The 25,226-nt window shown below is 39.6% G+C and overlaps 1 protein-coding gene across 5 annotated transcripts; it reads right to left on the bottom strand.

Moving 5' to 3' along the window:
* Positions 1-7: 7 nt before the first annotated feature.
* suz12b (SUZ12 polycomb repressive complex 2 subunit b) lies at positions 8-23,872 on the bottom strand. Of its 5 annotated transcripts, none has more exons than XM_061910516.1 (17): positions 23,532-23,872; positions 23,173-23,317; positions 17,935-17,981; positions 17,800-17,864; positions 17,644-17,712; positions 17,514-17,563; positions 17,346-17,431; positions 15,992-16,223; positions 15,817-15,913; positions 14,531-14,636; positions 14,266-14,443; positions 13,918-14,006; positions 13,698-13,841; positions 7,373-7,530; positions 5,083-5,281; positions 1,639-1,766; positions 8-1,193 (listed from the first exon to the last, which is right to left on the bottom strand). In XM_061910516.1, exons 1-17 carry the CDS (start codon positions 23,544-23,546, stop codon positions 881-883), a joined length of 2,121 nt encoding a protein of 706 aa, XP_061766500.1. In that variant the 5' UTR covers positions 23,547-23,872; the 3' UTR covers positions 8-880. The 5 variants fall into 5 exon arrangements, with proteins under 5 accessions (XP_061766500.1, XP_061766520.1, XP_061766481.1 ...); XM_061910536.1 differs by having other exon boundaries at positions 1,687-1,766; XM_061910497.1 differs by having other exon boundaries at positions 15,817-15,922; positions 23,532-23,870.
* Between the last annotated feature and the right edge of the window lie 1,354 nt (positions 23,873-25,226).

Raw genomic sequence — 25,226 nt, 5'->3', positions numbered from 1 at the left:
GCAAAGGGAGGCTGGATGTGTTTTTATTTAAATATAAAAACCCTAAAGCCAGACAGTACTTTTTTTCACAATTCTCAACAGGGTGTTTCAAATAAGGTGAGAAAGTCTCCCTTTAAGATAAAAAGGTAAGAAACGACCGACTTGACATGAGGAAATTATAACGATTGAGGTTGGTAATAAACCATGATCATGGTCAGTTCATATTCACAATCCAAAAAAAAAGAAATACACTAATGAATATGCTGATCATAATAACCCTTTGGCAAAAACTGCACTGAGACTAAAAGTTAACTCTGGATATAATTGATCACTACTGTCCAGAGAGCCTATCGGCAAAAAAACTAAGAATAAAAATCATTTTGGAGCCTAGACACAATCTTTACAATGTCTCTTCTCTAAACTGCCTGAGACTTCCAACAGTAAAATCCCAAAACAGAAACAACTCCAAGGAAGAAATGCTGCCTTAGACAAGACATTTGGCGCAGCGTTGACTTTAAAAATGGAAAATCTCTAAATACAAAACATCAAGTGCTAAAATAATCAGCTAAGGGTTATCATGTATGCATACAATTTATCTTAGCGGTACAGTTTGACCTGTAGCTTTGCTGAGCCTTTCTTCCAGGTAGAACACACGACTACAAGATCCTCAGTCTGTTCATACCCTCACCAAAAGACATCAGCGATTCACTTATACTTTGTCCATATTTGGTTGACTTCAAGTTGTAAAAACTTGTTTACCTTGTAATATTGGGTCTGTTTGGGGTCAGGCGCTGTGCTGACCGCATGTCTAAGCACCAAAAAGGTTGGAAAGTTTATTGAAAAGGGAGGAAACAGAAGAAAAACTTTCTCCTGACTAATAGTCCCATGCATTGAGCCTGCATCAGTCCGTCAGAGCGCTTTTTGTCCTCTTGCCCTGCTTCCCCGCGCTGGAGGTCAAAGTGTTGCCGTTACAGCTCCCCCCCGTCGCCATCGGAGTCAGCTCCTGCTGCTCCTCCGTGTCCGGGTGCTCCTCCTGGATCTGCTTGAGGCGCACCATGGCTCGGTCGATGGTGGCCGTGCCCACCAGGTTGAAGTCGTGCATGCTGACCAGGTGCAGCAGAAAGTTGCGACAGAGGTTGCGGCGGACAATGTGCTCACCGCAGCTCTCCACAAACAACATGATGGCGTGGTTCATCTGGTTGTCAGCTATGAAGCTGCCAGAATGAGAGAACACAAGCGATTTAATGTAATGTTCCCTATTTTTCTGATGCAGAAAAAACCAAAACAAACACATAAAGCTAATTTAGAGTCTCAAATTAGCACATTTATTTCATTTCTTATTTTTTATGTTATATTCATTGATTAAAAAGAGAATTCTAACACAGGTCAACATACTTTTATATCTCCAATTACATGTTTAATCATGAAAACTAGCTGATTAAAAATGATCTTGATATTCCAACATTAATACATTCTTGTACCTTTTAATCATAGTCACAAAAATAGCAATGCAAAACATCAAGAGATCTGTTAACAGAGCTTTATGAAAGTCTACAGTTACATACTTATGAACATGTCAATAAAAAAAATAAGCAATATGATCTCTGTAAAGGGCATAATTGTGCCTATTTGGGATCTGGAAAGATTGTGCAAAAGTACCTAACGTTGTGGTCTGTGAGCGCAGGCGAGGAGTTGGTGTCAACATACCCGTGCTGCATGACGTGAAGGTTCCATAGCTTCATAACCTCTTTCTCGCCTTCATTGACATCGGTGAACTCATCCAGTTGCTGCATGGATATCAGAACAGACAATTACAAAGATAAATATTGTTATAACATTGCTGCGAATAACATTGTTAATTGAGACAACGTATTCAGGTGAATTTGTTAACAAATGTAGTCAATTAAATGAAGCTGCCACAGTAAAGTGGAATCCGCTTTTGTCAACGCACATGGGACCGGCTGACTGACGTCGATAAAAGTCGTTGCTGACAGGACCAAAATATAAAATCCAAACTCGCTGTCGCCTGCACGTTTGCTTGTGACTTTTGTTAGCGATGTCAAGGAGAATTGGCAAAATCTTTTAACCTGCTTCACTATAATATATGAAGTTGACAATACTACAACATAGGCGGAAATTAAAATAAAATAAAATAAAAATGACCTCTTTGGAAAGTGGCAGGTATCGTTATGAGTCGGGGGTTCACAAAAACAATTGATTCATAGTTGAATCACGGTTTTATTCATTCTGATTCTAAATACATTTTCAAAAATCGAACAAAAACATATGTACACATTCCTATATGTGGTTTATCCGTTATAAAGTGCTTAATACCGGGGTAGAGCGGAATATACGTCCGGTCAGGAAAAAACACGGGAGGCTATTTCATCCCTACAAGCCTGTTTCGCAGGTTTCTCTGCTCTTCAGGGGAATCCCCTGAAGAGCAGAGAAACCTGCAAAAAAATAGCAATATGAAAAAACTATAAACTTCAGTTTATTCCGTTTTATGTGAATGCCATTTTTTGACCTTTAAACATATATTTTACCACTAAAGTTTGTGATCTTTTTATGTCAAATGTTCGTTAATGAAATGCAAAAATCCTCACATTTATAGCTGGGTTCCACTCACGTGACCTAGAGGCACATCCAGGCACTTCCAGGTTTCAGGCAAATGGTCTAGATTTCCGGGCGGCATAGCTCGGTTGGTAGAGTGGCCGTGCCAGCAACTTGAGGGTTGCAGGTTCGATTCCCGCTTCCGTCATCCTTGTCACTGCCGTTGTGCCCTTGGGCAAGACACTTTACCCACCTGCTCCCAGTGCCACCCACACTGGTTTAAATGTAACTTAGATATTGGGCGTCACTATGTAAAGCGCTTTGAGTCACTCGAGAAAAGCGCTATATTAATATAAGTCACTTCACTTTACTTGCTACTGTTTATTTACCTGATTCAGTGCAGATTTGGGCGTATTTTGAAAGGTTTGGAAGCAAAAATCATGAAAAAAATATTTAAAATTGGATGGAGATATTTTTTACACTCTTAAGAAAATTTTATTTCTGAAAAGATATTAAGCATTTATTACCACCAAAAGGTTAGTTGCTGCTCGCTACGACCTCCCTTCATTTGACACTAATGGTATTTAAAAAATAAAAGCTTGAAGGCACATCATGTCTTTACATCTGAGGGGTGCACAAATCAAGCATTAATCAGTGAAAGACAGAGTTGGACTTATTCGTGCATCGCTAAGTACAGTACCTGATTGACATAAGTGCCGTGCTGCTGTGATTTTGGCGCAAATGAGAAAGGACAAGTTTGTTTGCGGTTGACTTCCTGCTCCAAATATTAGTCTCATCTACAATTCATGTCCGCAGTTGTATTTATGGTGTGGAGTATATAGTTTGTCTCATTATTAGGTTGTATATGTCCCTGTTATTGAGCAAGAATCTTTGCTAGCGATATCACGATTCAGTTATATTTAGACATAGCAACCACATAAGAACACAAACTAATGAGATCTCTTGTATTTTCCTTACGCGTAGTTCTGCTCGCAAACATTACTAATATAGTAAAGAATAAACTTGATTGCATCACAGCAATTTTGTCCAACAAATCAAATGTTCAAACATTTTACAAAGTAATCGCTGCAGGCACTAGCGGTCCGATTGTATTCGAAAAGATGATAAAAGTGATTCTTTTTAAGACCCATTTCCTTCTGCGCAATTTAGTTTTTCCCCTGACTTTATTACCTTTATGAACCTCTTCTTTTTGGGACTATATGAAAGCTCTATTGAAACAATTGGAACACCCAAAAACAGAACAGCAATTCAGCATTTTCTGCTCAAACTCTACACTCACTCTCATTTTTTTTAATTCTACGCTCCAGCTGCTTGACCATCGTGTAAATCAAGCTGTGAAGAACATCGTATATGACGTTTATATGCAACTCAGCCATAGGAGCAATACACATCTTAGGACAATTGTGATCAGTATTTTAAGTCAAAACATAATTTTGTAAATGTACCAGTAGGTTCTTAAAATACATTATTGTTGTACAAGGTACTTCTTTTAAAGCTGTATTTTGTTAGCGCACTCCGACCGGATGTTGTACAAAGCGGTGTATTGTGAAGGGGGAAGTGTACTGCTGTTCTGAGTTTCTAGACTACTTGAGGCTGTAAAGAAAATAAAATAAAAAAAGTGCGAATGTCGTCCTGTTTGTATGTTGATCTTACATACATTATGTCGTTTACAAACACACAAGCAGATGAGATGTGTTGTGGGTGTATGGATTGTTCTTTCCAGTTTTAGCGCCGTAGTTTAGTCGGTGTTTCAAGTACCCGTCTCGACATTGTTTATGTTCAGGACTGGGGGGTTGAGTGTTTCTGGGATGAATGAGTGGTCCCAGCCGGACACATTATTTTCCCCAAACAAATGTTCTTTCTCCTCACAATGACACCGTTTCAATATCATGTATGTCAATTCCTGCAATATTCTGCGTGTAACAGCAAATTCTGTTTTATTTGCCAATTTTGTAATTCTGTCAGCGGTTTTATTTGCCAATTTTGTAATTCTGTCAGCGGTTAATGCGGAAATCATAAACCTTACTTTTTTGTTGAGTTTAGTGATTATTGATTAGGTATACGAGCGCTGTGTCAAATAAAAATGGGGAGATCCCAAACGTCTAGTGGAGGTAGTCTTTTTTTCACTCATACCTTTCACCGTTACAAGCTCAGGAATTTTCATTAACCTTGCAGATTATTTTTTTTCGATAATATTTTCATTATCGTGAGAAGCAAAAATCGAAATTGAGGGTAAATTTCGATTAACCCGCACCACTGGTTATTCTTTGCTGTAACTATGGTAGGTTTCAGTTAGACTTTTGCTAAAGTGTACAAAGCAATTTTTTGTTATACTACTTCACATTCAAACTAGCCTTGCGTGTTCTCCTCTCCTCTCCATGTGTGTCCGAACTAGAGCTGCATTAGGGCCGTTGATTTACATTTGAGCATTGATTCAGCACTATCCACATTCTAATCGTGATGCATCGGAAAATCGAACATTTTTCATAAAGCAGCTGATGAATGTTGTCAAACTTAGTGTTTCCTCACCGTAGCGGTCTTCTCTCGCAGCCACTCGGGGTCTCTTTCGTCCTCGCTGTCCACTTCCATCTCCTGGGGCCGCAGAGGCATGCAGCTGTCACTGTGGAAGTAGAGGCGGTTGTGTCCACTGACATAGGTCCTCTGTTGCTCCAACTCTCCATCTTCGGACTCTAGGAACTCTGACAGACTCGGCTTAGTCCGCTTGGGCCTGAAAAAAGACAAAGCAAGAACCAGTTAGTCTGACATTGATGTTACTCTGGATATATATCAATACGATTTTATTTATACTGATACCAATATAGATATTCCTTATCAATACCGGTATACATCGGCACTGTATGTATTTTGGGTAAATAAAAAAATTATTTAAAAAAAAAAAAAAAAAAAAAAAAAAGCATTTTCTATTCGCATTTGTATTTGATTGTGCACCGGCAACATCATGATATAACACAGGGGTGCCCACACATATTTAGCAGGTGAGCTACTTTTCATATGACCCAAGTAGAGGTGATCTACCTCATCTCCATACATATATATATGTATGTAAAAATAATATATATATTCTATTTATGTCTATATATATAATTTATATTTTTTTATTTATGAAACCGTTTTTTGTTAACATGTTAAAGGTGTTTAATGAAAATTTAAGCTGCTTAACACATGTATCATGTAATTGTATGCACAATCGAAATAAACTCAAACCATAACCATAACATAGATTCCTTTCTTTCATATATTTCAAAAATATAAGTTGGTGTAAAACCTTGTTCTGATGACTTGCATTGATTGGAATTAGACAGGATTCACAGTTGGGCTGATAACTTCCACATTTTCGAATTGACATCGTGGAGGTGAAAAAAAAGAAAAGTCCTCCTTCCTGTCAAATACCACATGAAAATCGTTGATTTTTGGCATCTTATCTGTCCAGCTTCCATACTCGTTTTTATACATTTTACACAAAATACATTGACGGCAAACTGTAGCTTGCTAGCTTGTGTGCACTATCTTTCTGAGACTCTTATTTTGTTAGCGCAGGCAGGATGGAGCAGCACTTTTACATTGTGAACACAGGAACTGTGCGCGGTCGGTCTTATGGCTTTGGATGGCATGTGCGGCGCGAGAGCTTGTTAAAATAAAAAGTGTTTCTTGCCTTCCTGTCAGTCGTTTATTTCTTTATACTGAGCCTGCAGCACCCAGCGCCATCTCACAAGAACCTTGGGTGCCGCGAATGTCAACCAAGTGACGAAAATGACAACATAGTGAAGATTGATGATCGGTAATTTTCAGGAATATTTTAATGCCTGGCTGGAGATAGACTGACCCACCCTCCGCAATCGACGTAATGGGCACCCCTGGGCATCTCACAGCATGGGGGTATTTTATCTACACCTACTTTTTAGGTCTTAAACAAGTTAACTACGTGTAAATAGGCAAGGTGTAATGCAGTTATGTCATCACCATGTAAAAATCACACAAACCCATCACTGTTTGTAAATACTACAATTACACTCAGTATACCCGGCCATCCATTTTCTACCACTTGTCCCTATACTTACATTAAAAACAATAGTAATAAAATAATAAAGTAAAAAAATACTCATGAATTATGTTCATGTTCATTCAGACTTCTAACATGATATCTCATTTCAAATATATGATATAAATCAATACAATCAATTAACAAGTCAGGTGGGTACGCAATTTGTAACTAGGAATTGGTATTTGTGTTTATGTTGCACATGGACCTGTTTAAAGGATGAACCAGAAGCCAGCGTTGCCAGCCACTAACATGTATATGTGTGTTTTGCGTGTACTATATAAATAAAAAGATCCAGTGATTATTTCAAATGTTGACTTTTTTGAGTGGATTAATATTAGTCTGTGTATTACCGTATCGTTTACAGTCTGGTCCAGCTGATGAATTGCGCTGTGAACTAAGTGGCATTCACTTCAAACTGACAATAACTTTTATTAGCTTCTGTGACTTTGGGGACTAGATGGAAATATTGTTGTTACAAATGTTTGTGAGGTGTTGCTTCCGTATTTGTGATTATTCCAAGCTGATTATCATCTACCCTTGCGTATTAGCGGCAGTTCAACTGGATGTGACAGCATGTCATAATGACAAGTCAGTTGGATCAATGAAAAACGATAGCCGTATCATTATTCCAGGCTCTTATTAGTATTTCTGGATTGACCCAATTAGGAACTTGTACAAAAAATATTACAGATACATGGTATACATCCCTACATGTTACACATGAAGCTTTTTTTATTGAAAACCAAACCCTTTTACCTGCAAACCAGTATGTGGGTGACGGCGGTCCTCTTGACCGGACCATTGCGACTGAAGGCGAAGCCCGGTTGGCTGTGGATGTCCTGAGGATTACCAACGTACGAGCCGTCATAAGACTCATTGATGGACACGTCTATCCTTGCTCCTTTGGGGTGAGGCTGGTTATTGATAAATACAGAAACAAACAACATAAATGTGTGGTCATAGGACAACACAATGTATCTCACAAGACATCTGGATTTTACGAATACTATCTTATTCATACGTGGATAAAAATGGGGTTATGTGGCCGTTGATAGAAGATGTGTACCAATACTTTGATTCTTAACGGAATTATGAATATCAATCAACATACACTATATCGCCAAAAGTATTTGGCCACTAGCCTTTACTCAAATATGAGCTTGAAGTGCCATCCCATGGAATTGTCCAAAATGTTTTGGTATCCTGGATTATTCAAAGTTTCTTTCACTAGAACTAAGGGGCCAAGCCCAACTCCTGAAAAACCAACCCCACACCATAATTCCTACTCCACCAAATTTCACACTCGGCACAATTCAGACCGAAATGTAGCGTTCACCTGGCAACCTCCAAACCCAGACTCGTTGATTAGATTGCCAAATGGAAAAGCGTGATTCATCAGTCCAGAAAAAAGCGTTTCCACTGCTCTAGAGTCCAGTGGAGACAAGCTTTACACCACTGCATCTGACGCTTGGCATTGGGCTTGGTGATGTATGGCTTAGATGCAGCTTATCGGCCATTGAAACCCATTCCATGAAGCTCTCTGCGTACTGTACGTGCGCTAATTGGAAGGTCACATGAATTTTGGCGCTCTGTAGCAGCTGACTGTGCAGAAAGTCTTTGCACTATGCGCTTCAGCATCCGCTGACACCTCTGTTAGTTCACGTGGTCTACCACTTGGTGGCTGACTTCTTCCCAAACTCTTTGCTTTTCTTATAATAAAGTTGACTTTGGAATATTTAGGAGCGAGGAAATTTCACAACTGAATTTGTTGCAAAGGTGGCATCATGTGACCGTTCCACGCTGGAAATAGAGAGCGGCCCATTCTTCCCCAAATGTTTGTAGAAACAGTCTCCACGCCTAAGTGCTTGATTTTATACACCGGGCTAAGTGATTAGGACACCCGATTCTCATCATTTGGATGGGTGGCCAAATACATTTGGCAGTATAGTGTATGTTGAAAAACCTATTATTTTCAACAGTAGCAAAATCAAATTGGAGATTGTCCAGCATTGTGAACAGATCATTGAAAGATAAGCTATTGGGCTTTAATAAAATAAACACGTTGTTAGTTAAGTTTCTTAGCAAGCAACACTAAACCACAAAAACGTCATTAGCCTCCAAAAACTGCAGCCTGCCTTTGTTCAGTTGGTGAACTTTAGAGAAAGGAGTCAACCTTGCTTTGAATAGTTGGTCCCTGAAAAGGGATGAAGTGCTCATCGTCACAATACAGAGTACATACTCAAGACATCAGTAATGCAAATAAGAGGATGTTTCTTCTTATAAAAGTGCAAATCCAGTGCATACTCTATGCTGCATCCCAAGAAACTCTGAAGAAATAAATGTGCACTGAAATAACTAGAAAAGATGGTTTTGTACCTCACAGAAGTTGGAACTCGCAAATAGATGTAATCTGGCGAAATTAAATACTCTGGCATTGTATAGCCAAAAGTGATGCCTAATGACAATGGCTCGTAGTATAGTATAACTAGAGCTAAATGATTTATGGAAAAAATCAGTTTGGTTAACCTGACACGGTTTGGATATGTGTTGTTCGAATCATGTTTTTTCTTTGGGTTACAAATCAGTTAGGTGAGCAAATGTGTAATTCTGATCATATGCATGCGCATCATGAGGCAAAGGAGAAGCAGGAGAGTTAATAGGCCTTTGTGTTCTACACATGGCGAGCAACTTCTGTCCAACTTTTTGGTCTTATGCTTTGGTTTGGGTTGTGGATATCAAGTCCTTGAATCTTGAGTCCAATTTATTAGGTGTAAACTCTGAATCATAGGCACACCATTTAAGAACTGTAATGTCATTCTCAAGTTTGCATTCCTTTATGATCATTTTCCACACTTTGAGGGTCCATCTTACCTATTGGTTATCAATGTTATTTATGTGGGTTTGTAGGTTGTTATCAGCCAAGGTTGCTTGTATGGGGCTGGAGGGCATTTCTTCAATATATTTTCATTGAGCAACATATGACGGGTTGCACCAGCATATCACTGCTCTCATCTGCGCTGCAAAATAAAAATGTCTGAGGTAAGATAAACCCCACCCTCTCTATTGTTTGGCTGTAAAGTTTTGAGACAAAGCATATCTCATTTTGTCCCATTCATTAAATTGGTTTGGATTAATTTCTATTGGTAGGGTTTGCATCTAAGGCTAAAGAAAGGAATTAAGTTCCATTGTGCAGTTATGTCATCCTATTTATTAAGTAGATGTAACACAAACCAGTGAAAGTTTCAAAAGAGCTGCCGTCAGAGCCCTACAACTGCTGCTGCTCGCCTGCAAAGCTAACAAAAAACGCTCAAGTTACTGAGAGTGAACTCTCGGACGTCACACGTTTCTAGGCAACAGGCGCTGGCTTTTAAAAGGCACACACACACACCACTCATATGACACTTATTTCAACTTCATTATGCCAGATATTATATTTTTTTCAAAGTAGCACAATGATTACTTTCCCTAGTAATTAATTACATTTATTAAAGAGTAAATCAGTTAGTAATTTAATTACTTTTTTTGTAAACTAACAAGTAATCATTGTGAGTTACTTTTTAAAAGTAATTTTCAGAACACAGCCATTTCACACAGCATCATCAGGTTGGTGTTCCTGGCTAAAATATTTGTGTGTATGTCCTATAATAATAATTATATTAGGACATACATATACACATATAATAATAATTATTATAGGACATATTGACAATTATTATTTTCAGGTTGCTTCTGACATTTAAACCAGGGCACATTATTTCACATTTTGTTCTTTTATGGGTTTTTTATATGAAGAATTGAGCGTAGTTTAATGTTTTTTAAAAGAAGATTGGTGATTATATTTGATTTCTTATATTATTTTCAAGGTTTTTTATTTTTTCTCATCTCAAAACACCTCTAAAGTTGGGATCCTATGATGCAAAACCTACTTTTCTTACTTGTTGGCACCTGTATTTAGTGTATTGTACAAAAATTTAAAGTCAATGCACGGTGAAGATATTTAGTTACGTCATAGATACTTTAATTTATGGCCTAATGTTTATGGGCCTAACTATGTCAGGATATTAATTCTGAGCCATATTGCCCAGCCTTACACCTGTGTTAGCCACAGTGTTTGCACAATTTAGGGATATTGATAATAATGAAATTGTGATACTCAAGACATTTCATTTTGCCAGTAAATTTTTTTTGTGCTAAAAAAATTATTTTAGTGCTACTATTTTTTTTCATTTAGTAGCACGTTTAAATCATGAATATACCTCACAAATTGATGTTTAGCTTAGCTGGCTTCATCCTTTATGGGTGATGGTATCTATCTAGTAGCTATGGTGTGCAGCAGGTGGTTTCCCTCAACACGGCGCACCTTGACAGTCTCTTTTGGTTTGGAACTCACAAGATTAACGTGGCGCGCCATATTACTCCACCAGAAGTTATGCTTTCGCTAGGGTTTGTATGTTTGTTAGCAACATAACTCAAACAGTTATTTGGATTTTGAAAAAATAAAAAAAATTCAATTGTATTTACGATCTGCAAAGTATACGAAAGTAACGTTTAAACATACAAAATGCCGCAAATACAGTCGGCTATTTTGAATATTCCACTCCGAATAACTTCAGCTATTTCCAGAGATTGACAACACAGTAGTACCAAGTGCACTCTGACCATGTTATCGTAATGAAAAAGTCATACAGAAAATTCTCAAAAATTTGAAAGAGATACGCTGTTTATCACTCACAATCCCAATGTAAGACATGATATACCCGGAGATGGAGACATACACACAACCGAAGACAGTGTGAGTGTCAGCAGCAACTTTTTTAACCCTTCCCCTAGGTTTAAATTAATTCTTCATCTGAACGCGAATTTATGGACATCCTATCAGTTGTCATCGAAGTTAAGAGCAGACATTGTACAGCAAGCTATCGTTTTATTATATTTGTAGTTTGTATTTCTTGTTTAGCACTTAGCAATACTGCTACATGATGCTTAGTGTTTCACTAAAGCTGGGTCTGTTTAGCAGAGCTTCTAAAACTTCTAACTCATCCTCCTTGTACTCAGGATAAAAAATATAAGGTTCTGTACAATCATTTGTCCCAAATTAGTCGTTAATGGATCCCACAAAGTCTGCATGATTTGCATTGCTGTTGGTGATGAAGGAATCTGCGGTTCTTACATCTACGTCATGCGATCACATGTCTGGCTCTCTCATATCTCTCAAAATGGCTCGGGAAACTTGTGAGATTGATACTATCTTGATCATGTCTTTTCAATTGCATGCTTTGTGTGTCTTTTGATGTCATGCATTAGATATATTCGATAATAGCGTCATTATAGAGGCAACTTGTTTTTCCACTCTACTGGTACTGTAACCAATGTGTAAGGCATATCATAGGGCTTAGATTGGGGGGGAGGTCCAAATGTTTTAGGGGGACATATTGATAGTTTTCATTTTTTTAAATCAATACAATACATGAATGTTTTTAAAGCAAAGAAAAGGTCTGTATGTCAGCTTTGGGTTAATAGCATTGAGATATCAAGTTTTTTCTCATTACATTACACACATCTGTTCTTTTATTCCACTTTTTTTTAGGAAGAGTATTTTTCGAATGGGCTTGTGGCGGGCCACACTTTGGACATTTTGGGTCAATCCATTATTTACATTTTTTCACATCACAACCTCTGAACAGCGGCGATCCACTGTATATAGAATATTTTTTTGCTGAAAAGTGGTGTGCACAAATTAATTTGGTTAAACGTATAAGCATATGCCGATAACAGATTTTGCTTGACGATATATTTATCAACAAACTATGGCCGATAAACGATTATTGCCATGATTTTCATGAGACCAAAATAACCATTAATTTAATAATACATCATAATAATACATGTACATTATTTCAAATGTAATGAACTTATATTTATTGTGTGTTTTAACGTTGAAATTGCAATTAAAATGTTTAAATCTCCAAGTTAAATACAACAAACAAATAACACTTGAACAAACACTGCAACTAAAAGCAGTGCTATATATTTAAGGAGGGGATGAGGGGCTCAAATATACACAACCATAACAATAATTAAAATAGTTAAAGTAATGACAAACAAAGTTGCACTTCAATATTGAACATGTAAGCAATTAACAATCATGTTAGGACCTTCTTAAACACAAGTGCAAAGTAACAATATAAATACTAGTTCAAAAAATATATATTAACAGCTCAAGAGCAAAACAAAATTAAGTTTGGCAGATTCCGAGTGACGAACACCAACATGACAGCACTTTTAAAAATGCTAGACTTACGTATTAAATGCTAGCATGTCTTTGGCGATGTATTTGACCACATTTTCTGTGAGAGTACACTATTTTCCACTGTTTTGTTTACACTAACAGCAACTGACCTATCACCCGGCTTCTTCACCAAACAAGAAGTTAATGCCAAGTGAGTTTGGACTGTCGAGTGGTTGTAATTGAAGTAGGTATTGTTGTATTTTTGCACATTTGACAAACTAGCTCCTTTTGATGTTGATAGGCTCATCTTGTTCCAAAAATTTTAACTGAGATATTCCCACATTGGTGCAGTGGAATTTGGTTTTGTGATAATTTTGTCCATCTTAGCTGCCAAAGGCTAACTAGTTGGACTGTGTGATGCTAGCAGGCCAGCTGCCCAGCGTCACTTTACAAAAAGTCAAAGACATTTAATGAGGGCAAGATAATTCACCACCCTCTGCTCATTCCGCTATGGTAAGAATTCGCGTACCTGCAAAAAGCGTGAGTGCTCTTGAAGCACGCGCATGGTGATTGGTCGGTGCTGGAAAACTTGCCAACATTATTTTTCATTTATCATCGGTTAATTGACTTCGAATATCGGCCCAGGACTAGTTTTTAGAATATATGTCAAAGTATGTTATCAGGAATGCTGATTTTTAGATATTGACTCTCAAAACATTCTTATCCTAGTGAAGTTGTCAGCCTTGTTATTGTTAGACTGTGCGTGCAGAATCTTTACATGACTTCCAACACACTGGAAAGCAGCAATAGCATCTGCAACTTGCTACCACAACACTGTGCCAAGTTTCTTACCACATAGTTGAAGATGAAGCGTGAGTGGGAGAGTTTGAGGTGTTTAAGGAGACTGTAGAGCTTGCTGCAATTCAGCGTGCACCAAGGACAGTGAAGATCATCTCTCGCCTCCGTCTGCTGCCGTGTGTTGTTGTTGTACAGGAACTAGTCGAGAAAAGGACCAATCAAATTTGGGGTCATATTTTGGTGGCTCTATTCAATCTGCTCTAATGTGACGTACCTGATAAAATATTCTTAGTTTCTGGCGCGGCTCATATGGGACATGCTCTTTTCTAGTGTGGATGTCCGTGCCAATGGACTCTTTTACTGCTGACAAACACATGGAGAAGTTGTTTACCCAATCATAAAACACACTGACTGTGATGTTTTAAGCTTTATCAAAATGTAAACATAAAAAGGCACTGCGGTCCTTATCGGTGACATCCGTCATTGCGTTAATCAGTGAGCTATTTATTATGGCTTGGTTCAAAAGGTGTGATTTTACTGCCTGTTATATTTGGACCAGCATACCTGATGAGTGTGTGTTGAAATTGTATTTACACAAGTTTATATGGCCATTGTGTCTTACTCATTGGGGCCGTCCTATGGTGGCTGGTCCTGGTCTCCATGGGTCCAGAGGTGTCAGAGTTTCGAGTAGCCAGAGGTTTCGCTACAGGGGCAGTGGACTTCCCACTGGCCTCGCCTGTCCAACGTAGAGTAAATTGCAACGTGGGTCCCTGAGAAAATGTTTCAAACGGTGGCAGCCTCTGAAGAAAAAGATAGGAATTATGTATGATTAGGATTTTAAATCACATGACTACAACGCATTGGTTAAACACTTCCAAGCTCCTCACCTTCCCATCAAGAATAGTTTCCCACGTGGCTCGCTTCTTGCTCACAGGACTGTCCTCCATCCCCTGCATTGACACCTCGTACTCCCCGTCCAGCAGCTGCAACCTCCTGTGGGCAACAACAGAGATTTACACTCGCCGGCTACTTCAATAGGAACACCTGTATATAATCCTGTGTGATTTTATGCATAGGTCTGGGACGATAGGCAAAGAATCTAACGATAAAAAACAAATAAACTTGATAACTTTACCGGGCTCAATAAATTAAAACATTCATTTGTTTTCTTTGTCTCTTGCTTTCTCAAACAGGGTGCAAGAGGGTCCACTCTGTGCATTGCTCTCAGCATTTTTTAAAAACAGAAGTAAAGAAACGGAGTAAATCCTCTTGTCACAATCTTTGTCTCGGTGAGGGGAGGCGGGACCGCTAGCTAACAAACAGGACACACGGACAGAGAGATTCGCTAGATGCGCCTCGCGAGTGAGAAACACCTCAAAGTAACAAAAATTATGGAGAAAAAAAGATGGTTACAAAGCCAAATGTTGGATGTGGGAATATTTGGGCATCAAATGAATGAGCAAGATAAGCCCATAAACACTAATGAATGAGCAACAATGCCCATTTGTTTTAGAAAATTATTGCCCCAAAAAAAAGTTTTAATTGAGGAAAAAAAAACACACTTCAAGATAGTCAATATTTTCCGAGGTGCATTATTTTTACTAAAAGAGATTAAGTACATTTTATTTTTGTTTACGTACTTTGTTAGATTCATTAAACGTTACTGACTTTCCAATAAAAATGGTAAAAAAAAACGCTTTTCAGCTCAGGTCCTATATGGCTGTCAGTGTCCCAACTTGTCGGATTACATCCTCAGACGTCTCATGTCCAGGTGAGATGCATGATTTATGACCTACAATAAACTTACAGGAAGCGAGAAAGCGGCAGACCACTTAATGATGTAAACATAGCCACATCCGTAAGTGATCACTGTGCCACTCTAAATAGTTTGTCTGCGTTGGCGTTCATAATAACAATATCACATATACTTGGTTAATATTCAAGTCACGAAATGTAAATGGAGTTTTATTGGCGCTTTTTGAATGGTTATTTACCTAATTTTATAGGCGGAATAGTAGAGCTCCCATTGGCTTTGCTGTAAGCGGACTTTTGTTTATTTAATATTTAGAATGCATAAAAAAAATACATCCATTATCATGTCTTTCATGATGACTGTGAACGAAAAAGTGCAAGTCCCCTTTAATGTCGTGGAGCTTTCAGCAGTGAAACTCACCTATTTTTATCAAAAACTGTCATCTGTGCCACATATGTCTCTATAGCGTCCCCCTCTTCTTTATGGGTCGAGTTTCTCTTTTTTCTACTTGGAGTATCTGTCACATCTCCACACAAAAGAAGAAAATACATGCGTCATTAAGTGTGCATCTTATGAGGCTGGGATGTTGTCTTACCAATGTTCTCATTGGCTTCACCGTTAGCTAGGCCATTTGCATCCCTCCTCCCTGTCCGGGACACCCTGAAGAGGAGCGAGTAGGACTTGACCATGTGACTATTGCTGGGCTCAAACTCATTGCTGGACACCACTAAGGAAGGACATGAGCCCAGCTTGGTTTGGTTGCTCTCGGGGTTCAAAGGCACCTGCTTTTTACCTGTAGGCACTTGCTTAATTGGACAGCTAACATCCTGCAAGGAGAAGAAGCAGCATGACCAAAACATACACCTAAATGAAATTATATCAAATAGAGGGCATTTTAGCAGGTTTAATTTGTACTCTTTGGAAATACATGTTAGCATGTCCGCCATACTGTATTTATGATACAGGTTACACTTGAGCGTATATCATTTGCAATAGACGTATCATACTGTATACAATTCACAACTGTGTGTATCATGTCTTACAATATAATGCACCATTTGTTAGAGTGAGTACAATACCATTAACCATATAATACAGCGGTGTCTGTCCGTAACATACAATAAACAAGGGGGATTGTAATTACGAATCTGTAAGGATTAAAAAGGATCATAAACTGATATCAAAATAGACATTTTTCAAGCCATCTCAGCGCTTTCCCCCAGCACGCACTAGTTGTCCTGTAACTACCTCCGTAGTGTTTGGTTCCAGCAAGCGGCAGGTGCAGCACAATGTTAAAGTTAACAATATAGCTTTCTGTTTGTGATGTTTAAGCGCGGCGGAAAGAAAAACAATTCAAGACTAGTCGATTGCATAGCATAAAAATAATAGACGTCAGCCTGCCATCCATCCTCACTGAGACATTTGTCACACACCCAGCAGCCACAACTATATTGCAGTTCTGTGTAAAACACTGTATTGTGTGTCATTCTATCTACTACTGCATATACCTTACCAGTTACCATCAAATGTATGCTAACTGTTAAAGTACACGCAGTTATGGCTACTTTCAAAGACCCACGTCTAACAGTATGTATAAAAATTAACGTGTAATCACAGATATCACAGTTGCATACTCATTTGGTTTTTATTTTTTTGGTAATTAACTTTGAAATCCTAAGACAAGCAGATAGGTATTTATTTTTGATAACAAAAAAATGATAGTAATATGTTGCATGATCAGATAATATTAATGCTTAAAAGGCATGTAATAGTTTTTACTGTCAAAGAATGATTACATTTAGGAAGAAAGATGAAGTGCTTCATAGACGCACATTATTTTCGGGCTTTCATGGTCCACAAAAAAACAAATGTGACAGGCCTCGGGTTTGACACCTGTACCATTGCGTATCCCATTCAACTCTGCATGTACAACAACCTCTGCAGCTTACCTTGCGTTTTTTATGGCAGACTTTGACAAGTAGCACCTCTAAAGAGACAGAATTTTGTTCATTTTCTGAATTCTGAGATGGCTTTTCTACATGTAGGAAAGAGCACATTTAACAACATTAAGTTTATAACTAATTTAAAGATGTGAAAAAGAAATAATGCCTGCATACCATCCTTATGGAAGAACCCAGTGAAAGTTAACTGCAGATGTGATGACAAGCTTGAAAAAAAAAACATACAATGTGTTGCAAAAAAAAATGCGACAAAGTTGGACAGTGTTCACAGAGAGCAAAATGTTACCTGGGAGATTCCTGCTCTCCCTTCATCTTCTCTACTGCCTGCAACATGTTATCCACTTTGAATGGTTTCCTGGCAACAAATAGAAAAAAACACACAGTTGAAATGTGTACATATTACAGTTATGAGAATACAATGTACTTGAAACAATGTTTGCACCTTTTGGCATTTAATCGACCATTTCTGTGAGCCATGAAAGTGAGGGACCTGTGCAAAAATATGGGCTACAAAAACACAATTACTAAACAATCATTACATATTCACATGAAAGGCTTGTAGAAACACCCAACTTACTGCAATCAAGTTCCTAGTGCGAAGAAATCTATATATCTGAGTCGGCTCTGGAAAAAAAAGCAGAGAAGAATGAGGGACATAAAAATAAAACACTCGTCTTGAGCTATAAAAGTGAATCACTGGCGGCACTTTATTTTAATATGAAAATCTGATTCTACCCCGCAATAATCTCAGTCGCCTGGCTTGGCTTTGCAGCATTTGTGACATTAGTTGTCACATTTGACAAGTTGTCTTATATCTTTTGAATCCAAGAGGGAGTGGAATAGTTGCACATGCGCAAACGATGTTGTGTAAACCTCACTTCCGAACACATTAAGAGCTGTACTTGACAGCCTGCTGCTCTTAGCTCACTGGCTAGTACTGCTCAACTTAACTCCATTAATGGAGATATGTGGTTGCTTGTCTGAAAGGCTGGACTGTGCACAATGACAACTGCTACCATGGTGAAGTGACTCAGATTAAACCGTTTATTACATTGCATAAACCCCATTTCCTAATGCCTAAAGAGCAGTGCAAGACAAGACAAACTGACAAAAGTCAGTGTTTTTTTTAGTTTTTGTTAGCACTGCTCGACCGAACCCCCAATCAGTGGGGATTTGTGGCCAATTGATCAAGTCAAGTGAGTGCAGGGTCAATGTCCACGACTACCAGGACAATTCAAACGCTCCGTCCAAGAAGGGGCAAAGTCGCCTATAACTCTTGAAGCGACTAAGGTCCTTCGGATGTGCAGGTCACAACTGCAAACTTTTTATAACACTGTGGTGGCTTCTGCGGTAGTCTACGCCCTCTTTGATAGGGTCAGGGCAGCATGATCAGACAGACAGGCACAGACTTAAACTGAGTACAATAACTGACTCCATCCAAGGCTGCCCACTAGACAACAATGAGGAGATGGCTGACAGAAGGATGTTGATGAAGTTGGCATCCATAATACCCAGTCCCTCTCACCCCAAGCTTGACACTGTGGAGGTCCTGAGTGGCTCCTTCAGCATTAAACTGTTACATCCACAGTGCAGGACAAAGTGCTACCGCAGGTCCTTCCCACCCAGTTATAATAAGACTTAACAATGCACTTATGTGATTACTGTCATCTTTTTTCTTGGTGTGCACTAAGGATGTTGAGATTATGTTTTTTATTTTATGTGTATCTATACCTCTTGCAATGTGTATACTATTATTAAAGTTTTCTGTCTTCTACTTCTGTTAGTGTGTGTAAAAACCTGCACTGCCATCATATAATTTTAATCAATCAAAGTTTACTTATATAGCCCTAAATCATGAGTGTCTAAAAGGGCTGCACAAGCCACAATGACATCCTAGGGCTCAGATTCCACATCAGGGCAAAACAAAACTCAACCCAATGGGATGACAATGAGAAATATTGGAGGGGCCCGCAGATGTGGGATGAATAAAAGTCTATTTACCACAGTTCTGTACAATCTTCCCCATATGCTTTATTAAAAAATGAATCCTAACAATTGACGTAAATAGTGATGTTCGGTACTTTCTGGTTATGATTCGCCCTTACGCAACCTTTATATAGATGAAACCTTAGATTTGACGGGTGGGGTGGATTCGAATTTGTAAAATATAACCCATGCAAGACTTGACATTACAGCTTATAGAAATATGTTATTACTAACTAAACCATGCTAAATATACATCAAAACATACATTACTTACAATAGAGCACAATATTAATTACCGTATATCTTATTTTATGATCATTCTGGCCCTTGGACAAATGTAGCTGGTGACAATTGTCATAGTCGTTTACTTATTTAAATGATGTGACCAAATCAAGTTACGGGCTATTTTTATAACTTCAGTAAATCTGCATTCAAAAGTATGTCTCTAGGCCAGTGATTCTCAAACTGTGGTACATTTATGTTACATACAAGTGGTACGCGGGCTTCATCCATCCATTTTCGACTGCTTTTACCGTTCGCGGGGGTTGGGGGTGGGGGGAGAGATCGGTGCTGGAGCCTATCTCAGCTGCATTTGGGCGGTAGGCGGTGTACACCCTGGACAAGTCGCCACTTCATCGCAGGGCCAAAACATATAGACAGACAACATTCACACACTTGGGCCAATTTAGTGTTGCCAATTAACCTATCCCAAGGTGCATGTCTTTGGAGGTGGGAGGAAGCCGTAGTACTCGGAGGGAACCCGCGCTGTCATTACTAACTAAACCAAGATAAATATACATCAAAACATTAATTACTTACAAAAGAACACAATATTCATCGTATCTTATTTTATGATAATTCTGGACATTGGACAAATGTAGCAGGTGACAATTGCTACAGTCGTTTACTTATTGAAGTTATGGGCTATTTTCTAACTTGAGTAAATCTGCATTAGTAATAATGTCTCCAGGGCAGTGATTCTCAAACTGTGGTACATTCATGTACCAAAAGTGGTAAGTGGGCTTCATCTATAAGTATGTCATAAAAAAAAATCACATGATTAGAGTACCGTGTTTTATTTTCCAATATTCAAACACAGTGTTACTGTTCAAACTGTGTGTGTTGATACAGTGGCCCAACAATATACTTGATAAATAAAACATCTTCCTTATTTTTTATGAATACATAGTAGGGCTGGGCGATATATCGCGGGTTTGTCTCTGTGCGATATAGAAAATGACTATATTGTGATATTCGAGTATATTTTCTCACGCAGTTACTTTTAGCTGCTGGCATTGCACTACAGGCTCTGCTCGCTCTTTCTTGCCTGTCCTTCTCACAGACAGCAAGCGCACCTTCGTACATGCGTCACATACATATACACCCTCGCGGAGCAGAGAGGTAGCAGAATGGGAAACGTTAGCTGTGATGCTAGTTGACCCGTGGGAGTGATACTACGAGAGAGAAAAGGTGTGAATCTGTTAACAAATGAGGGGGCAGGGGGTCCATCATCTGGCGGTGGTTTGGCTTCAAGTGAGAATATGTCGAACAGACACCCGTAATTTGTAAAGTGTGGGGTAAAAACGTTGCTATAAAAGTAGCATTACGGCTAATATGTAGCATCATTTGAAAAGTCACCTGCTAAAGAATGAAGAGTGCTTACTCAGCATGTCAACATCTCCATTTGGTGCCACACGCCCACACCATCAAAATGCCGAGGCAAACATTTCCACATCAACACCGTATTTAAAAAAAATAGTGATTTATTTTAGTTGTGATTTCCTTCTCTGCATGAAAGTTTAACATGAGCATATATTAATGCAGTATGAAGAAGAATGTTTTAATGTAGACACATAGAATCATCATACTGGTGTGATTATATGTATCAAGTGTTAATTCAAGGCTAAGAAAAACATATCGAAATCTATATCGTGTATCGCGATATGGCCTAAAAAATATTGCGATATTAAAAAAAAGCCACATCGCCCAGCCCTGATACATAGCTTTACTTCCCTATAGTATATTAATGTTAGTTATTATAGTTGTACTTGGGAGAGAAAGATTTTGTCTGAGGTGTTCCTTAGTGGTGTCACACGAACCTCTTGCAACTCAACCCATCAAAGACCAAGGAGCTGGTCATTGACTTTGGGAGGTCGAGTCCACGGTCAAAACCTATTGTGATCGAGGGAGTTGAGGTACAGACCGTGGACTCATTCAAGTACCTCGGGGTTTGGGTGGACAATAAGCTGGACTGGACTGTTACCACGGACCACCTGTACAAGTAAGGACAGAGCAGGCTCTACTTCCTCAGGAGGCTGCGCTCCTTCAACATTTGTAGAAAACTCCTGTGGATGTACTACCAGTCTGTGGTTGCCAGTGCTCTGTTCTACATGGTAGTGTGCTGGGGGTGGGGGGGCAGTACATTTAAGAAGACAGCTCCAGACTGGAGAAACGGATCAGGCGGCCCGGTTCTACAATCGGAATGAAACTGGACTAACTGGTGACAGTGGCAGAGGACTGTGGAAAAACTAGTGAGCATCCTGGATGATGCCAGTCACCCTCTGCATACAGTTATCAGTAGTCAGAGGAGCCTGTTCAGTGCTAGACTGCTTCATCCCAAGTGCAGGACTAATACACTCAAAAACTCCTTTGTCCCACAAGCCATTAGACTGTACAACTCCTCTCTGGGAAGGGGGCTGGGGGGTACTAGGATGACAGGGGATACAAAACAATACCAATGCAATACTTTTTCATAACATGGTCACTACTGCTTAGTTTCTCTTGTTATATTCTTATTCTACTGTCCATCCATCCAGACATATTCTTCCGCTTATCCGAGGTCGGGTCGCGGGGGCAGCAGCCTAGGCAGGGAAGCCCAGACTTCCCTCTCCCCAGCCACTTTGTCTAGCTCCTCCCGGGGGATCCCAAGGCGGTCCCAGGCCAGCCGGGAGACATAGTCTTCCCAACGTGTCCTGGGTCTTCCCCGTGGCCTCCTACCGGTTGGACGTGCCCTAAACACCTCCCTAGTGAGGCGTTCGGGTGGCATCCCGACCACATGCCCGAACCACCTGATCTGGCTCTTCTCGATGTGGACGAACAGCGACTTTACTTTGAGTTCCTCCCGGATGACCGAGTTCCTCACCCTATCTCTAAGGGAGAGCCCCGCCACCCGGCGGAGGAAACTCATTTCGGCCGCTTGTACCCGTGATCTTATCCTTCCGGTCATGACCCAAAGCTCATGACCATAGGTGAGGATTGGAACGTAGATTGACCGGTAAATTGAGAGCTTTGCCTTCTGGCTCAGCTCCTTCTTCACCACAACAGATCGGTACAACGTCCGCATTACTGAAGACGCCGCACCGATCTGTCTGTCGATCTCACGATCCACTCTTCCCCCACTCGTGAACAAGACTCCTAGGTACTTGAACTCTTCCACTTGGGGCAGGGTCTCCTCCCCAACCCGCAGATGGCACTCCACCCTTTTCCTATTATTTTACTGTTATATTTATATTCCCATTGTTGCTTTTTCTTTTTATTCTTATTGTGATATTTTTGTTTCCATTTAAACCCCCATTATTTACTTTTTAAATTGATCTCAACTCTGTACACTGCTATTGGAATTTTAATTTTCCTGAAGGAATCAATAAATTACTATCTATCTATCTAGTGAACAAAGTTTGTGAACCACTGGGGAAAAGTTAATGTTATGTCAACTGAGTGAAATTCAATACAGATTGGCCAATCACACAACTAACCCATAATACATAACATTATGACAGCAATTTATTGAAAGCACAAAATGACAACGTGTCCAGGGCTGAACTCTCACTTTCGAAGGCCTGAAGGAAGAGCTCATGGTCGGCCTGAATCTGCTCCATCTTCGGCTTCTTCACGGAGTTCAACATTGCAGACGAGGCGGGGTACACGGCGCCGTTTGCTTTGCAGCCCGCCCCGCTCATAATATAGCCGGAATTCTATGAATGGGTGACACATATATGTAAAAAAATGAGAAATTTAACAGAACAAGCAGATGACTGTAGCCAGGAGGCAAATTGTTAGCGCGTTAGCTTAGCTTAAGCACATTGCTAGCATGCTAGTTAGCTTCGACACAGTCGGTCTGGCGTGGAAATAATATAATACTGAGTAATTAAACTTTGTGAATATCAAACTTGAATATAAACAACGTACCCTGGCAGATGGCATTAATGTGTTAGCCTCGCTGCCCCCAGCACAAGCCTGGAAGAATCAACAGCGGAAAGCCATGAAGATAAGGGAGAAGACGAGACGCTGGCTAGTTAGCTGGCGGGGCTAGCATGCTTTACTAGTAAATAAAGCCGCCGTGCGCCCGGATCGAGCCGTGCAGCCACGGACTTGGGTGTGATTCCGAGATGGATGGAATAGTCTTGATGACATCAATAACGATGTCGTTTTTGATGATCGCCGTGTGGCTTTCCTGCAGTTTGGAATGAACAACAGAGAATTGCTCATTTGCCAGCCAATGGGAGCCAAACTGAGGGAATGCGGAGCTGTGATTGGCTGGCGGAGACCGGAGATGACGTATCACCCGCTCGAGTTTTCTACGATTTTTGCGGGAAACCAAGTGAGGCGTTCACGACCACTGTCTCGCCCATCACCATTTACAGTAGGCGTGTGATTAAACCAAATAGTAACCAAAAAGCAAAAAGAGAATAACATATTTTAAAGGCCTACTGAAATGAGATTTTCTTATTTAAAGGCCTACTGAAACCCACTACTACCCACCCACGCAGTCTGATAGTTTATATATCAATGATGAAATGTTAACATTGCAACACATGCCAATACGGCCTTTTTAGTTTACTATATTGCAATTTTAAATTTCCCGGTAGTTTCTTGAAAACGTTGCGTAATGATGACGTGAACGCGTGACGGAAATATGAGCACTGCACACACACACACAGCTAAAAGTCGTCTGCTTTAATCGCATAATTACACAGTATTTTGGAGATTTGTGTCGCTGAATCTTTTGCAATTTGTTCAATTAATATTGGAGAAGTCAAAGTAGAAAGATGGATTTGGGAAGCTTTAGCCACACAAACACACGGTGATTCCTTGTTTAAAATTCCCGGAGGTGAAACTTTACTATGGATCAGAGCGAACATGGATCCCGACCGAATGTCAACCAGCAGGTTTCGGTGAGAAAATTGTTGTAAAAAGTCGCTTCTTACCAGAGATCAGCTGAGCTTGCGCCGTCCATAAAGCTGCCGTCGACTTCCCTGAGACACTGGCGTCAAGACACCGGTGGACACACACCTTCGACTATCAAGTACTGTTAAACTCACTAAAACACTAGCAACACAATAGAAAGATAAGGGATTTCCCATAATTATCCTACTAAATGTGTCTAAAACATCTGAATCCGTCCAAATGCAATCACATATTTTTTTAACTTGTTTTTTTTTTCTAGTCCGTCGCTATCAATATCCTCAAACATGAATCTTTCATCCTCGCTCAAATTAATGGGGAAATTGTCGTTTTGGCGGTTGGAATAGCTCTTTTTGTTGGAGGCTCCCATTAAAAACAATGTGAATATGTGAGGAGCCATCAACGGGTGACGTTATCGTCTGCGACTTCCGGTAAAGGCAGGGCTCTTCTGTTAGCGACCAAAACTTGCAAACTTTATCGTGGATGTTCTCTACTAAATCCTTTCAGCAAAAATATGGCAATATCGCGAAATTATCAAGTATGACACACAGAATGGACCTGCTATCCCCGTTTATTTCAGTAGGCCTTCACACGGGGATAGCAGGTCCATTCTATGTGTCATACTTGATCATTTCACGATATTGCCATATTTTTGCTGAAAGGATTTAGTAGAGAACATCAACGATAAAGTTCACAACT

This window comes from Nerophis ophidion, linkage group LG01, assembly GCF_033978795.1.
Source record: "Nerophis ophidion isolate RoL-2023_Sa linkage group LG01, RoL_Noph_v1.0, whole genome shotgun sequence".
Lineage (NCBI taxonomy): Eukaryota > Metazoa > Chordata > Actinopteri > Syngnathiformes > Syngnathidae > Nerophis > Nerophis ophidion.
This window is presented reverse-complemented; position numbering and strand designations above follow the sequence as displayed.